Genomic DNA, 16,250 nt, shown 5'->3' with positions numbered 1-16,250 from the left:
TCCTGCAAACTGTAAGATGAGGGCTCGCTTGCGTGTTGAGTCTTTCTCGGCTCTCCATGCTTTGGTGAAGGGGAGAGGGTCCTCTTCCCTGTAGCCTAGCTTCATGCATAGAAGTTGTCCGTCTTTCTCGCGAGTGGAGTTGGGTGTCTCGGTTATACCTGTGACTCGAATGTTGAGGCGACGGGCATGCCTCGTCTTCTCCTCCTCAATGGTGGTGTGAATGATTTGATGTTCTTCCCTTTGAGTCTCCTCCCTCACTTCTTTACGGATGTTCTTCTTCACCCATCCCGACTGCTTGGCTTCGAGTTTTCCCTCCATGTCCTTTGTGATCTCCTTGGAGATCTCTTCTTTGATAGCCGTGAGAGTGTTGTCATTGATCTCCCCTTCTTCCTTCTCGGTGTTAGGTCTATGAGACCAAATCTAGATCCTACTATGCTAGGTATAGGGTACAGTAGGTGATGATGGGATATGAAAGAGCTGAATAAAAACAGTCAATCAACCCTGTATGTCCATACAAGAAGGCTAGAGATGTCGATAGTCTACTGTGAGGATGAGGTTGCTTGACAGCGGGCCACGATCTCCTAAATCCACGGCTAATGAGCTAGGGGTGATCGGGGTCCAACAAGACAAGGGCGTCTAGCTCTCTAGAGTGTGCATGCCCGATTTGATGAGACTCTCATGAGCCTGCTACGAGGGGACACTCTGGTATAGGCTCCCATATCCACTGTGATGGGCTCTGGTGCCTCCCTATCCACCCCTCTAGGCTGGAGAAAACTGGTGATGGTAAGCTGAGAGGAGGGCTATTGGGGGCGACGATCTCTGAGTAGTCTGTGTCAGCTGAGCTCCAATAGGAAGAGTCCATGCATTCATGCACAAGTCTTTGAAAAATATAATCAGGCACTACAGGCTACTTGCTTAACGACCACTTGCAGCTTGACAAGCAACCCGGAATGTTCATTCTCTTGGGTCACAGAGCGAGAAAAATCCCAAGCAAAGTGTGGGGGCCTTTGAAAAATACAGATATCGACAACTAGTGTGACACTCGATGTAAAGTTCAAGCACCTAAAAAAAGGTGATCAGTGAGATCACATGACCATTTTTATTGCAAGGGACAAGAAAATACTTTAAGAAGAATTAAAGAAAGCTCCATGTTTGACTGCATATCCCCAAAAAAATCCTGATGAAAAACCCAAAAATGTCAACTCTCCTATTGCGTGAAGATGTACATCTCTGTCAGACACAAATCTAACATATGAAAACAACATCTAGGAAAAAGAGGATCAAGTACCCATGTGGTAAAACTCTTGAAACCCAAGTTGGACGATCAAATGCAATATTTGTAAAACATCAACAGGCTACTTTGAAAAATGGTCAGACTAAATTGACAACTTATCACACCAAAACCTGATACAGTTACCTACTCGTGATACAACTGAAAGATATTTCTCAAAGGAATAACAAACCACTTTATGGGCATGCACCACTTCATCGACACAACTTACAGATTAAAACAGGAGTTGCCATTGCAATTTTTCCCACTTCCTCATCAGCTTGCATAATCTTTTTTATCCTGGCCTGCAATGTCAAGAAGAGCTCATCATCAACAAGGATGAACACACCAAGCACAGGTAAGCATAACATATGCTCAAACAGCCACAGAAAATTTCATGTGCAAAGACAAGTCAGCATTTTCTTTTGTTTCTCCCCTTTTTTGAGTATATTTATATAATAAATAATAGGACACAGTTAATAACTTCTCAGAGTCCGAGAAAAAACCCCAGTCAGCAAGGAGTCCAGACAGAACCAAATCCAAATCTGTAAAACCTGAAACGACCGAATATACAGGTCCAATTACAAAGATGATAAGACCACATATGTTAGTATTACAAATTATCATTTTCTGTTAGTGGTGTATTATAAACACATTACGGTTTTAACCTGCTGCTGGGCAAGGAACAGTGTAAGGGACCTGTTTCCCCACTATCATTTTGCATGTCACCTCAATAGTTTGTCTTTTTCTTGTAAATCAAAACTCCTACCGAAAAGACCATTTAACTTTGAATCTTCTCGGCAAATGGTGTATTCCTAGAGTTTAGTAAACAAGTTCATATTTCAAATTCACGCCTTAAGGTCATTTCAAATTCACGCCTTAAGGTCTCACGCCCAACAAAAAAAAACGGACGTTTTACGTGTTAAGATCTCATGCCTTAAGTGAAGAGTGGAAAAGACCTCTTCAAGATGACTCAATGCTAGTTCATGTTCTGATTGTCTGTTCAACTCTAAAGTTTTTGGCTTGCATGATCTTCTCCGAGTTTATGGAGAAAGAATGGCCATAGAATCCACATTCTTCTAGACCTTGGCAGCTCACACAATTTTGTTAATTACAAACTTGTGCAGAAATTGGGTCTTGACACAACACCTAGCCATCATACCTATGAGGTACGCCTACCTGCGGGTCGGCCAGTATGGGATCGAAAGGTGGAGACGCTACCGATCCGGGTTCAGGACTACGAAGATACTCTGGAGTTGCTATATTATGCATCTAGAGCATGTAGACTTGTTATTAGAGATTGAGTGGTTTAAGACTCTTCAAGTCTAGATAGATTGGTCTAGTCATACTTTTGCTTTTGAACATAGGAACACCCAGTATAGTATCTTAGGTTATTGTATACATCCCTCTCAGGGACCTCTTGTACATCCAGTTGATTTTGAAAATATAATGGATTCTTCCTTGTATACTGCTTTCCATTATGTCTTGATTCCACTTTCTTCATTTCTCATACCTACTATAGATGTCAATGAATTAAGTGTGTTTGAAAGCAAAGAATTAAAGAAGATACTCGATTTGTTTCAAGATGTATTTCCTAAGGAACTGCCATCAGGCTTACCACCTTATAGGGCATTTGATCATCGTATTGACCTGGTCCTTGGTGCTGACCCTGTTAGTATTCCACCTTACAGGATGAGCCAAGCTGAGGAAGATGAGTTGGCCAAACAACTCAAAAGATTATTTGAGAATGGGCTAGATCCGTCCAAGTAAATCACCTTGGGGTGCACCTGTGTTACTCAAGAGAAAGAAGGACAACACCTAGAGAATGTGTATAGATTACAAGAGATTGAACAAGCTGACAATTAAGAACCATTATCCTCTCCCTAGATCAAATGACTTGATTGACCGGTTAGCCGGAGCGAAGTATTTCACAAAGATAGATTTACGTACTGGCTATCACCCGATACGTATTCATGAAAGGCATGTCGAAAGAACTGCCTTTCGAGCTAGGTATGGCCATTACAAGTTTCTCGTATTAATTTTTGGGTTAACCAATGCTCCGGCCACTTTCCAGCAAATGATGAACGATCTTTTTCGTGAACATTTGAAAAAATTTGTAATTGTGTTCCTGGATGATATTTTGATATATAGTTGTACTCTTGAGGATCACGTTAGACACCTCACGATTGTCTTAACTATTTTAAGACGGAATCGACTATATGCTAAATTAAGTAAATGTGAGTTTTTCATAACCGACATCATTTACTTGGGACACAAGATCACTAGAGATGGATTGAGCATTGACTATGACCAAGTTCAGAAGGTTCTGGCCTGGCCTGTACCGCAGACAGTGAAACAACTTCGTTCTTTTCTCGGGTTTGTTGTTTTTCTTCTCATGTGAAAGTTCATCTTGTATTTCATGTCAGTAGACTTAAGGAAGTACTGGGTGGAATAGACCAGTTAGCTACTCCTCAAGAAATTATAGATGTCGAGGATATGACATACGTTCCACACGAACCTGAAAAGATTCTTGGATTTCATGAAAGAAGATTGCGTAATACGCTTATCACGGAATACAAGATCAAGTGGAAGGATCATGTTGAGGAGGATGCTACATGGAGACATTGACTGGCTTTTTAGTAAGCTCAGGAGTGAGCTCTTGAGGAAGGAGAGTATGTCATGTGCACAGTGTGTATCTACCGCCGTGTGCTACACGCACACAAGACTAGCTTCAAGGTTTGGGGAAGCTTGGAGCTAGGCAAGCTGATTGGCGAGCTGAGTTAGGGATAGACTAACGGGCGGACACCCATGTATGGACGGGCAGGCGCCCAAGTGTGAACACTCGATGACCGGCCAAGAGCCTATAAAAGGGTGGCCAAGGTTAGTCATTAGTTCATATAGAGTATCACGTGTCTTTGTGAGAGCTCTATGGTCAAGAGCCTGGATCTAGTGCAGACGTGCACTTGCTTTATGCAGCCGAGGGCGACAACAGTCTTGAGGCCCAGCTTCGTGGCGGTATGGGACGTCACGAGGTAGAGATTGGTCAGTACGTCCATCTGGTTAGCTCAGCTAGTGGCTCGGTGGGGACAGCCAAGACTTGTGGGCTTGCCCATGGCTGTCAAGGTTGGGAGGTAAGTCAGGCCTGCACCCCCTTCACGTTTGTTTGGTTTGTTTGCAGGTTTCGAGTCTTGTACCAAGAACGTTCTACGAGGAGATCCTATGGGGATTTAACAGGGAGTGGGCGTGTGCGCGGCGTGATTAGATGGGATTATAACACCGTATGAAGACCCCCTGAAGGGAGATGAAAACCTGATTGTTGACTGGTGGGAGTTACATCTATTGATTTGGCTATCAATTGCGTATACTTTCTTCTATATAATATTTAAAACACAATTCCGCCCCTAAAAAAATAACATTGTAAGCCCGCATATTGATAAGAGGATATGAGAGGGTGCATTGGGGATATTGCATTGCTAAGGATAAAGATGTTGAGCGATGCCACATTAAACCACAGCCTTAGGGTTAGGTGTTGTGAGCAAGGCTATGTAGCTTGTACTGAAACATGGCTATAGCATTGGAGCAAAGAGAGCGAGCGAGAGAGAGAAGAGAGAGAAAGACAATGCACAAATAAAGAGAGATTTGCAAGAGTCAAATGGCGTGACTTATGTAGTATTTCTCCAATCAAGTACAATGTCTTTATAGGCTTAGAGCCTCTCCTGTATGACGTGACTGCTTAGGTCAGATTGGTATAACATCTAGATATTTAGGTGCACCACTCTAAGAGTGGGTTCACAAACATACATACATGTGTTGCCCTTTAGAGGCTGTTCACACACACTTATCCTTTTGTACTTGAATAAGGCGTGTTCTCCAACATGCCAGTGGCACATGCATCACTCCTCCCAACATGCCTGAGCAGGCTGCCATGTTCACATTTTGGCATCCGTCACTGGCTGGTCCTGATGTGGGTGCTGCCAGCACCTAGGGCCATCAGCCTCCTTTGCTGGTCAGCTTGTTGGCTGGCTACCAGACCTACTGCCAACCGATCAGAGAGCACATGTGATGCACCTGCATATTAGCAGCAATGGGGAGTCAAACACACCTCCCCTTCCCTCTTCAGTCATCAATCAATTCACCTCCTGCTCAACGGTCAAGCAATTTAACAGAGCTCTCAAGCATGCATTTAAAGGCAGGAGTCAGCACAGTGTTATGCACCTGGCACTAATCCAGAAAGATTAGGGACCAATCCAGCAGGGTTAGGGAGCCCCAGGATTAGGGTCTCGTAGGCGGGCAAGCGGCTAGGGCGATAATTATAGGTTTAATAGCTATTTATAGCACGTTAGCTATAACAGGATTTAGCACTATAAAAAGTGTGGCTTGGGGTTATTATCGGTATCAGTTGTGCGGATGCACCTCTAGTGGTCTAGCCTGGACCGAGAGGACACTCTCCTGCCACGTGCACAATGTGGATGCAGTCTCTTGCCGAAGGCCTCGTGAGGGCACGTGCCGTTGGTATGGGACACCGATGCTGACAAGCATGGATCTCTAGAGAGGAACTCTAGCCCCTGGCTCGGGGGTGGTTTGAACGACAGAACCTATGGTTGGGTGGTGAGTTGGCTTGCTACTCCACGATTTGGTTTGGACTAACCATGTTTTATGCAGCTGTGATTAGAGAAGATCTGGACAGGACTCTACAGTTGGTATCACAGCAACTCTAACCGCGGGAAAGCTGTGGGGTATGCATGTCTTTTGGCAAGGATGTCGTATCTCAGGTATTTCTCATTGTTCTTTTTCCACAAAGAAGGTGCTCTGCTGTAATCTGTGGCCTTAGAGTTACTGTCCGAGGGGTTTTACACGTGTGAAAGCCTTCAAAAGGCGGAAAAGAGATGAAGCAAGCAAAGTGTTTTTCCTACGTTTGGGTCAATGATAGAAAGGCGCTGCCGAGCCTGAGCAGGTCAGCCAAGAATAAACACGCAAGCCAGCAAGGCACATACACAACAGGCTTGGAGTGTTTAGCAAAAGAAAACAAGGTTATTTTTAACATCGATGTTTTTTTTATAGGTAACCTTTATTTTGAGGGGAAAAAGAACCATGGGCCAAAGAAAACATAAGCAAAAGCATTTTAAAGAAAAAGACTTTTAAGCAAGTCACCTTTTTTGTGTATAAAAAGGGGGTTTCGCCCACTAGTTCTCCACAGAAAAAAAAAACTCAGTGGAGTACTGAGTTTTTTTTTGGAAAAGAGTTGTAGCACTACTCCATCTCAAGGAAGCCTACATGCAGGATTTTTTTGAAGGGGCAGTAACGGATACCTATCATGGCCAGTGAATTAAATTTTAACAATGATATCAACGATAATCCATCGACGGACGATTGCCATGCTAGACTTCGGCATAGAATAGGGTTTTCTACCTTTTCATGAAGGCAACCTATGGCTATAAAGATTGTACTATCTTTTTGTACATTATGAATATACTAAATACTCAGCTATATCTCTCTCTCTCTCTCTCTTTTCTCTCTTCTGCATGCGTTTTGATTCAGCATGTTCCATGATGGTGTTTAGAGCTGAAAGAAGACTTCGGCATAGAATAGGGTTTACTACCTTTTCATGAAGGCAGCCTATGGCTGTAAAGATTTGTACTACCTTTTTGTACATTAGAATATACTGAATACTCAGCTAGCTAGCTCTCTCTCTCTCTCTCTCTCTCTCTCTCTCTCTCTCTCTCTCTTTTGTATGCGTTTTGCATCAACATGTTGCGGGATGGTGTTTAGGGCTGAAAGAAGACTCTCAGAGCCTCCGCATGTAACATTGGACCTGCATATGGTTTGAGCCAACATCGTGCATGGTCAATCTCGGAGGGTAACTTCAACTTCATCGATACCTCGTTGCATGGTCAATCGTGCATGGTCAATCTCGGAGGGTAACTTCAACTTCATCAACACCCCGTTGATCTTTCTGTGGATAGGAAATGGTCCAAAGCTTCTTAAATCTAGATAACTTTGGGCATCACTTGCCCACCTGTTTCAGCCATTGCTTCATTATCCGAAGCTATACCCAATCTCCTTCCGAGAATTTCACATCCCTTCTATCTTTATTGGCCTGTCGAGTGCAGGCCTCCTGCATTTTAGCCAGCCTGTCTTTGACTCATTCCAAGATTTCTTGGTAAGACTCCGTCAATCTGTTCACTTCAGGGCTTGAAGACTAGATTCTAGTCAATAGCAATTGGAATGGTCTTCCAAATGCTGCTTCATGAGGAGTCTTGCCAATAGCTGAAGAAAACGAATCATTCAAAACCAATTGAGCTAAAGGCAAATAAGATTCCCACTTATCTTGCTGATTGTGGACATAACACTTCAGCACATCAAAGGCCAACTAGTTGTAAATTTCTGTATGGCCGTCTGTCTGTAGGTGAAATGCAATGAACAAGTTCAATTTAGTCCCAAAATTGTCAAACAACGCCCCCCAAAAATGACTAGTAAACTTGGCATCACGGTCTGATACTATGGTCCTAGGAAGCCCACCAATCGGGTACCAATGTCGTATGAACAAGTCCTCGGCGGTCACATTGGCCCTACATGGAATAAGTATATAATAAATTTGCTAAATTTATCAACAATAGTCAAACATTGCGTGTTACACTTACCCGGACTGGAAGGCAAATTTGTCACAAAATTCATAGATATATCTTGGAAAGGTCCCTCACGAACAGGCAATGGTTGAGGCAACCCTGCTTTCTTCCGATGAGACGCTTTCACTTTCTGACAAATCTCATAGTGTTGCACCTGAGTGAACACGTCTTGTCCCATTCTTGGCCAATAAAACTGCCGCTCTAACTTCTCCAAAGTTGAGTTCATGCCCCTGTGACCACCAATGATGCATCATGCATAGTTGTTTCTCGTACCAATACGAACCTATTCGTACAGCACGATTCATACAAGGTGATCCTGTTGGTCTTGTAAGCCTTGCTCGGATCAATATGTGTATGCCAAGGCAGCAAGGCTTTCCAAGCAATACATCACAACCATTCAAAGGCGCCACAAGAAAATCCTCATGATCCACATAGCCTTGAATGTGTATGCGCAACTTGCCAAAACTAGGCATGACCTGCACTTCTCTACCAGCAAAGGCAGCCCCTGCTTCGATTTGATGACCCATGTCCTCCACTTCAATACCCAAAGCAGCTGCCATCTATGTGGATATGAAATTCTGAGATGCACAATCATCAAACATGAATAAAGCGGACTGATCCTTGAGCTGTCCCCAAGCTTTACATACAACCCTGTGCTATCATGTGAAGTGTTGCCCTGCACATCCAGAACCATATGCACATTAGACTTTGATGCATTTGCATTATCACGCTGCTTCTTATTTGGGCATGCTTTTGCAATATGCTCGGTGCTACCACAAGTAAAGCATTTTCCCTCGCTCATATATTGCTTTTTCTGCTCCGGAGTGAGACCGTAGTCTCTCAGTTTGAAGGGACGCTTCTTGGTAGTGTTGTTTTCAGCCTTTGGACCATTTTTATCTTGGTTTTGGTCCTTTTTAGGAGGCTGTCCATTATTTTACAGGTTTTGGACAGTCCTCTCTTTGCCTTGAAATGAGGGTTTAGCCTTATTGGATCGACTCAATTTGAGTTCCAATTGCTCGATGGCAGTGGCGGCTACGATTAATTGGTGTAAGGTGTGACCAGGATACATTTGTAGTCCCGCTTTGTACACGGGTTGTAATCCCGATTAAAACCTTCTCTTCCTTTCCGCATGGTTAGTTAGTACGAAAGGTACGATACGGTACGGTACGATAAAATACGGTACTAATTGGTACCTTAAAATTTTTTGAGGTACGGTACGATATTAGTACGTTTTTTTTTTTAAAAAATACTTCCTAAACTTAAAAATTGTAGACAAGAAGTTACAAAATAGTAGAACCATGAACATAATGTCATCATGCCATTAGAGTACAAAATTGCTACAAAAGGATAGGCCAAAAACTCATGGCATGGGCGACCGCCAACATGCGTACATACATGATACTACATACTACAATACATCATTGATGGACTAGAAGGAGATAGATGCCCAATGCCTAGAGAGCTATAACATATCAAAAGTCTACATCATCACCAACATCTGCATGATCATCAACATGATCACCACTAGAGTGTCCATCAAGAGAGTTCTCTGAAGAGGACTCATCGAAGGTGGACGAGACACTCTCGGGATCATTCTCGCTAAGTAGGTTGCCATCATCATCAAACAAGGGCTCTCTAGGCAGTGGGGTATCATCATGAGGGGGTAATGGAATATCATCATGAGAAGGGGATTGGAGCTCGAGGATCCCCGCCTCACATATGTGCGAAGGCCACCCTTTGCCGATGTCGAAGGCGGAGGCCTATGAACTCCAACTGCTCGGCCCCGTCCATGCTGACTCCTGGTGCTGCGAGTATCTGCTGCCACAAGCTCACTATAGAGCTCCATGAAGATTGCCTCCTCCTCCTCCTCATCAGGCAATATGATCGCTTGTCTAATATGGCAATGGCAAGTGCACACGCTCCTGACAAACAGCTCCCTATAGGCTGCAAAGGGCGATGCATGGCTCTCCGGAAGACTGAAATTGCTCCACGCAAACACACCCAAACAAACAAACAAACCCCCCCCCCCCAAAAAAAAAAAAAAACTCATTTTCGTACGGTATCGTACGAATCCGTACGGTACGACAGGTACGTACGATTTCACTCATACGACGTACAGAATCAACTATGCCTTTCCGCCTCTGTGACATGCATAAATGGAGACACCTCCAAAAAGTACTTTCCAAAACTTTTGTGCATATGCATTCATTGATTCCCCCAATCCCACTTCATTGTTATCTCATTCAATGCACTGGGAGGCAAGAATTGAGCATAGAACCTCTCCTTGAACTCTTCCCATGATCTCACAGGATTCGATGAGAGCTTCTCTCTGAGCCACCAATGGGCAACAGTGCCTTTCATAAACATGCTTACATGCCGGATCATGGATTTCTCAGTGAAATCCTCATCACCGAAAGCAATATCAAACTGGGCAATAAAAGCAAGTGCCTTTGTTGCATCATATTCTCCATGATATGCATCAAACTTCACAGATTTGTCTCCGGCTTTGAAGTCACGAGACTTTGATGCATATGCCTGCATCTCAACATGTTTTCCTCCATGTTTGTCCATTGGGACAGTCTCTGTGACTCGCATCATTTTAGGACCAAAAGGCGATGCATAAGGCATAGATACATGTGCCCTATAAGCATGAGGCATGGCTGGCCCCTCAACATGCATTGATACATTTTCAGCCATAGCTTCTCCCTCACGAGCACACTCGAAGACATGAGTGGCATGAGAGACACGCGGAATACCTGCATCAACAGAAAATTGCAACCCATGTTGCATGTGTTGTGCATGCACATTTTAAGCCGACAATGGTATTTGACATACATTTTGACCACTACCATAAACATTGTATCCTTCACGGTATTCCTGCGTGGCGTGAAGTCAATGATTGTTCCTCTCCCATAGCATGGAGATTCATCCTCTTAGACATAAGTTCTTGTTCGGGCACCTGTGGGGATTCCAAGACATGTGGGATGGTTGCCTTTTTTGCATAGGCATCCTCGGTACGAACCAAGTATGCACGTGCTGCATCCCTCGGTTGCATGTGCAACTCTTGAGCAATCATTGCCATTGCATGATCCATATAAGATTCAGCTTTCTTGGCCTTCAAACGGTCATGTACCAATGGATCCTCACGGCGGTAGAGATTCAATTCTTCTTGCCGTGCATGGAGAAGAGCCTGCATACGAGTAAGTTCAGCCCTCAAGACTATGAACTCTTCTTCCTGCATCTTCTCTTTGCCACGGGACGACTGTCCCAGATATTCATGTTCCCTATTGTGCACCACATGAGTTTGCTCATCTTGTAAAGCATTGGAGGCATGCATTTCATTGTCCCTCTTGTGTTAGCATCTCCAACATTCATTGTATGGCTGTCCATAATGTTCTAAGTGTAGAGATAGCTAGTGTTTACGGTGATCGTCTCTCACGATAGAAGTGAAAGAGAACCGTATGCTCTGATACCAATGTGACTTGGTTGAACACAATGCTAATCAATACACTTAAATACACTGAGATTTGATGGACACTTTCTCAAATACAAGAAGTAATTTGCTGAATTGACAAGAGACACAATGAGCCGGAACGGCCAACCCCTCCCTCAAATAAAGTATATTGATCTTGGGAGAACCAGATTTCCATACCAATGCATATGAATATAGTATTGCAAACAAGTGGTTGTCGATGTAGACTTGCAACCCACACTACCCTCCCAAATGCCCATGTTCCCTACCATCTGCTCTCTATTGTTCCACCAACACATGGTAGCAACAATCTGCAAGAGAGCACGTAGTACAAGAGAACACTACACAGGGTATGTGATCTTGTAATCCGCTTTCTCCCTCCTGCTACTTGCTTCCATATTTAACCATAAAAGCTTACCAACTGCAAGTAGAGTCGATGACAGCGGAAGTCTTCGCAACGGAAGTCCTTGGAGTGATGAGATCTTCGATTTGTCGCATTTCTTCGCGACAAAAGTCTTCAAGAGGATGAAAGGAACCTTGGGAAAGCTTCATGGTTCAACTTGAGAAAGGAGGACTGAAATTAGGGTTTTCAACAAAAAGACCAGAAATTACAGCAATAAAGAGAGCTGTTTTGCTGAATTTCAGTCATTGGGAGCGTGTAGGAGAGTGTGGGAGTGTGTAGGAGAGTGATTAGCACCCGGCAACACTCTTGGAAGCTTGAGAAACACCTTAGCAAGCTTGGAAATGGAGTTGGAAAGGAGAAAGTGCAGAAAATGCAGCCCAACAACCCTCATGAAGGCGGCGCCAATCTCTAGAGAGAGTAGTGAGGTGGTGAGTTGTCCAGTGTAGGTGGCAGGTAGGTGCTTTGTGGAGCAAGCTAGAGTGGACACATGGCTGGTTACTCCCTTTGTACAAAGGGGATAAGGTCTAGGTGTCCACCTCGGGACATCAGTGTGTGTGAACACTGAGCTGGTCATAATTTATAAGTGAGTTTTGGTCGCCCAAAACTTAATGAAGTGTGTACACACTCACTTATAAATTAGTGCTAACTCCTAAGGCTAGGTTTATGACCAATACTTACCACTTGTCACATGCCACATAACCATGTCAACAGACAGTTTCACACGCATGGTTCGCGGGCGGACGTCCCCTTACCCGAAACTACACATTGGTCAAGCAAGCATGAAAACAACATGCAATTTCAATTGCAAGCAAGCACATAAAGATGCTATGCAATGCAGCATTGGTATGGACAATCCCCGTTCATGAGACTATACCAAAATAGACGTACTCCACGCAAGTACACGAGATACCAGACCCAATGGAACACCAATCCACCAAGCACTTCCGGGCATGTACACAGAGGCACAAGTCCCAACGGAAAGCTAAGTCCACAGTATCACATGAGTGGCATCAATCCCCAGCATATACAATTGCCATGGACACCAGTCCAATGTACATACATGATGAGAAAGCACGGGTGGACCAATTGGGTGGCCAAATGGTGACAGCAGCCTATGATCTGCCTTGGATTGTGGCCTTCTCCACCCTCTGCATTACCACAGGACAGCAGCCCTCTCTGCTCCTTCAGAGTCTCACCCTGAGCTCTTGTACTGGATTTCATCATATATACACTCACTCATTTCATGCTGTGTTGTTTTGCTCTGATCTCTCATACATTTGGTCCGTTTGTCCTTTTGCCCTCGTCACGTCCACTCTACCACTTACACTCCATGTTAGTACTCTGACCCCACACCTGGACTCAAGTTCACTCTTACCACTTACGCTCCATGTTTGTACTCGTTGGAGGAGAGGTAGGCTCAAGTGTGTAACCATTGATGCCAATCTATTCAACCATTGAAAACGTTTCCCTAAAACAACTCAAGACAAACAATTCACCCTTCTCCTTGTATACACATACAAAGATAAGCACTTATCCAAAATTCGTATTTGCTAAACACAAAACAAACAAGTTCGTTATGAGTCCAGAAGAGATTGCTATGGGCTTCAATAGAATAACCCAAATACCAATAAACAAGTCCACGCACAAAAGCAAAGTCGCGAACTGTGAACCGAATGTTGGGATCCAATCCACAAATGAATTGCTCCATCATGGCCTGCACAAATAGCCCTAACTGCTGTCCTAAAGTAATAACCTATCCGAAAAACTGAAGCATTGGAGACCCGTTCTGTCTGAGTCCATAGAGCTCATCTGCCAGACCGGTCATATACTGGAGCGGGAGAAATCTGGTCTTCAGGTCATGAACAAACGTATCCCAGCTAAAAGTTATGACACGAAGATTAGACCACTGCTGCCACCAAGTGACTGCCTCACCTGTAAGGTGGGGAGCCGCCACGTGGATTCTACCCTTAGGATCTGTGATCCTAGCTAATAAAAAATGAGCAGTAAATTGATGAATAAACTGATTAACTGCTAAATGATCACACTTGCCATCATACTTACTAAAATTTGGTTGACTTAGAATGACGGTAGTTGATGCTGTAGACTGCTGGCTAGTGGCACCTGAGGCTAGGGAAGCTGAAGAGAGGTGCTGGTATCTAAGATGCATGGCCTCCTTTTCTCTTTGGTGCTCGAGTAACATACGTTCTCGATCAAGCTCTTGTTGGTGTTCCCGGACGGCAAGTTCAGCCTGACGTCCATCTTCTTCGATCCTACGTCGGTCTTCTTCGATCCTACGTTGGGCTTCCTCAGAGTCCCGTCTTTCTGCTTTTTCTTGCTTCTGATTTTGCTTTTTCTTCTCTCCGTCTGGCCTCGTCTTCTCTTCTTTGTTGTTCCATCTGAAAGAAGAGGGAGATGTAGTCGAGGGCTGCTGGAGGCGGAGGAGGAGGTGCTACTATTGTCTCCAAGAGTTGGAGACGCTCCATCAGAAGCTAGTTCTGAGCTCTAAGTAGAGCTATGGTGTCTCCTATAGTCGGAAGAGCAAGGTCTCCTTCGGGGGAGACTTCTTGGCTGATGGGTACTCTCCTCTGTAGACATGATGCTGAAGTCGGTGGTCGTGCCGGAACGCAATCTGACCATCCAAGGATGCCCTCATGCTAGGATACAGTGTGTGTGGACAAGCTGAATATGATACAAATGTAACATGCAGCGGAAGTATTCGTAATTGAGAATCATGTCACACAAATGCTCACACCATCTTCTATATCCTGAGTTTCGCGAGTTTAGCAATCCACTTTAAGACTTCAAACTTTAAGAGATTAAGAGAGTGGAAACTGTGCACCGTATGGGGTCCCGAATTACCCACTGAAGGGCCCCCTCCTATCCCGTTACCGGAATAGTATGCTTTATTACTTTGAAGAGACTGACGGTGGACTGACGATAAGCCAAACGCAAGATCTAGGAAGACCAAGGGTCAAGCTGAACTGTACACGGCTGTAGAAACACCAATGATGTCCAATCTCGAGCCTATGCACTCTTCCCAATGGAATGAGGAAGAGCTGCAAATCTGAGGCTGAGATAGGGGCTGTTTGGGACTGTTCTAGGCTATGTATGAATGCTGTAAATGAATATGAATGCTGAGTTTTACCTTCACCAAATGGCTATAGCAAAACGATGAAGAGATGAATGATGAAAACTGTATGTATGCAAAAAACGCAAGGTTTACTAATGGCTGAATGCTGAAAACTGCTGCGTTTTGATGATGGATGCTGAAAGCACATGCGTTGATGCTCCTAGTGGCTGAAGGATGAAACGCTGGCTGAAAATGCTGAAGGCTGAAGTGCTATGGGTGTTGAATCTTCAATCGTTGATGCTCCTTAGGCTGAGGCTCCAACGCTTGAGACTTGTTTGCTGAATTTTGATATGATATGAATGAATGAGCAAAGCACTCCTATTTATACTACACTGAGGCTGGTCACTTGGCACTAGATGCTGACCGACTGAATAATAGATGCTACACAACTTGTAGATGATGGATAGATAGTATTAAATGCTGAAAATTATGGAAAAAATGCCAGATAAATCCTAATAAATATTTAAGGCTGTCAGATGCTATTTCAAGGCTTCTGCAATGATCTATATGCAATGGATGAATGATATGCAATATGCAGAGTGCTTTCTAATGCAAACCTTAAGGTTTCCACTGACTCTACATGCATGAATGCGTCTCTTCAAGTGGGTTAAGGGACTTGGACAGATTGACTAACTGTCTAAGGCTAAGAATGACCTACGTAGCTCGTGCCTGACTTATCCTGGACTGAGGATTACAATGGTGTCACGGCATACGACAAATATCATCCTAAAAGGAACTAATACTGTACAATGTTTCACTGCTGATGATGAGCCAGCTTGTCACCATGCACTACAGTGCAGAGTGCATGTGACATTATTGACAAACTACGTGGAGGCTTTGCAGCTTCCGTCAAGTTAATAAAGAAGAGGATGTCACATGCATCCTACACTTGGACATTTCTATACAACAAGTGCAAGGCCTGCCACGTGGCATTAAAAAAAGGGCCCAAAAAATGCAACTTTTGTCGCTGGCTAGCATAAAAAACCAAAAAATGCAACGTTCGGTGGCTCGTTAAAAAAAACGTTCGCTGGCATTAAAAAACACATTCGCTCGACACTGGCCCATTAAAAAAAACGCCACGTTGCGTTGCTATCAGCCCAAAACAAATAAAAAACATTTTTTGCTTCCTACCCGTTGCGCTACCTGCAGTACTCGTTGCATCCACAACGGCTAGGTTGGGCCTTTGCATCCACAACGGCTACGTTCACCATATAAGCCTGTACTAGTGTTTGTTTGTACAATGTACTTACACCATAAGTTCCTAGAGCAGAGATTCAAATCCCAAAGCTCAAGCACTTACCTCTCTCTCTCTCTCCCCTCCCCTCTTTCCATGCGGAGCAAGGCCGAAG

The 16,250-nt window shown here is 44.0% G+C and overlaps 1 protein-coding gene across 1 annotated transcript in view; it reads right to left on the bottom strand.

The window, feature by feature from the left end:
• The window catches only part of LOC147627805 (uncharacterized), a 41,788-nt gene that overhangs the window by 15,936 nt on the left and 9,602 nt on the right, over positions 1–16,250 (bottom strand). The window contains exon 3 of the mRNA XM_086814776.1: positions 1,503–1,575. Within this exon, the coding sequence (XP_086670902.1) occupies positions 1,503–1,575 (73 nt within the window). The remainder of the gene's footprint in view (positions 1–1,502; positions 1,576–16,250) is intronic.

Source organism: Cibotium barometz, chromosome 20 (genome assembly GCF_041138505.1).
Source record: "Cibotium barometz isolate CiBa-2024 chromosome 20, ASM4113850v1, whole genome shotgun sequence".
NCBI classification, from domain to species: Eukaryota; Viridiplantae; Streptophyta; class Polypodiopsida; order Cyatheales; family Cibotiaceae; genus Cibotium; species Cibotium barometz.
This window is presented reverse-complemented; position numbering and strand designations above follow the sequence as displayed.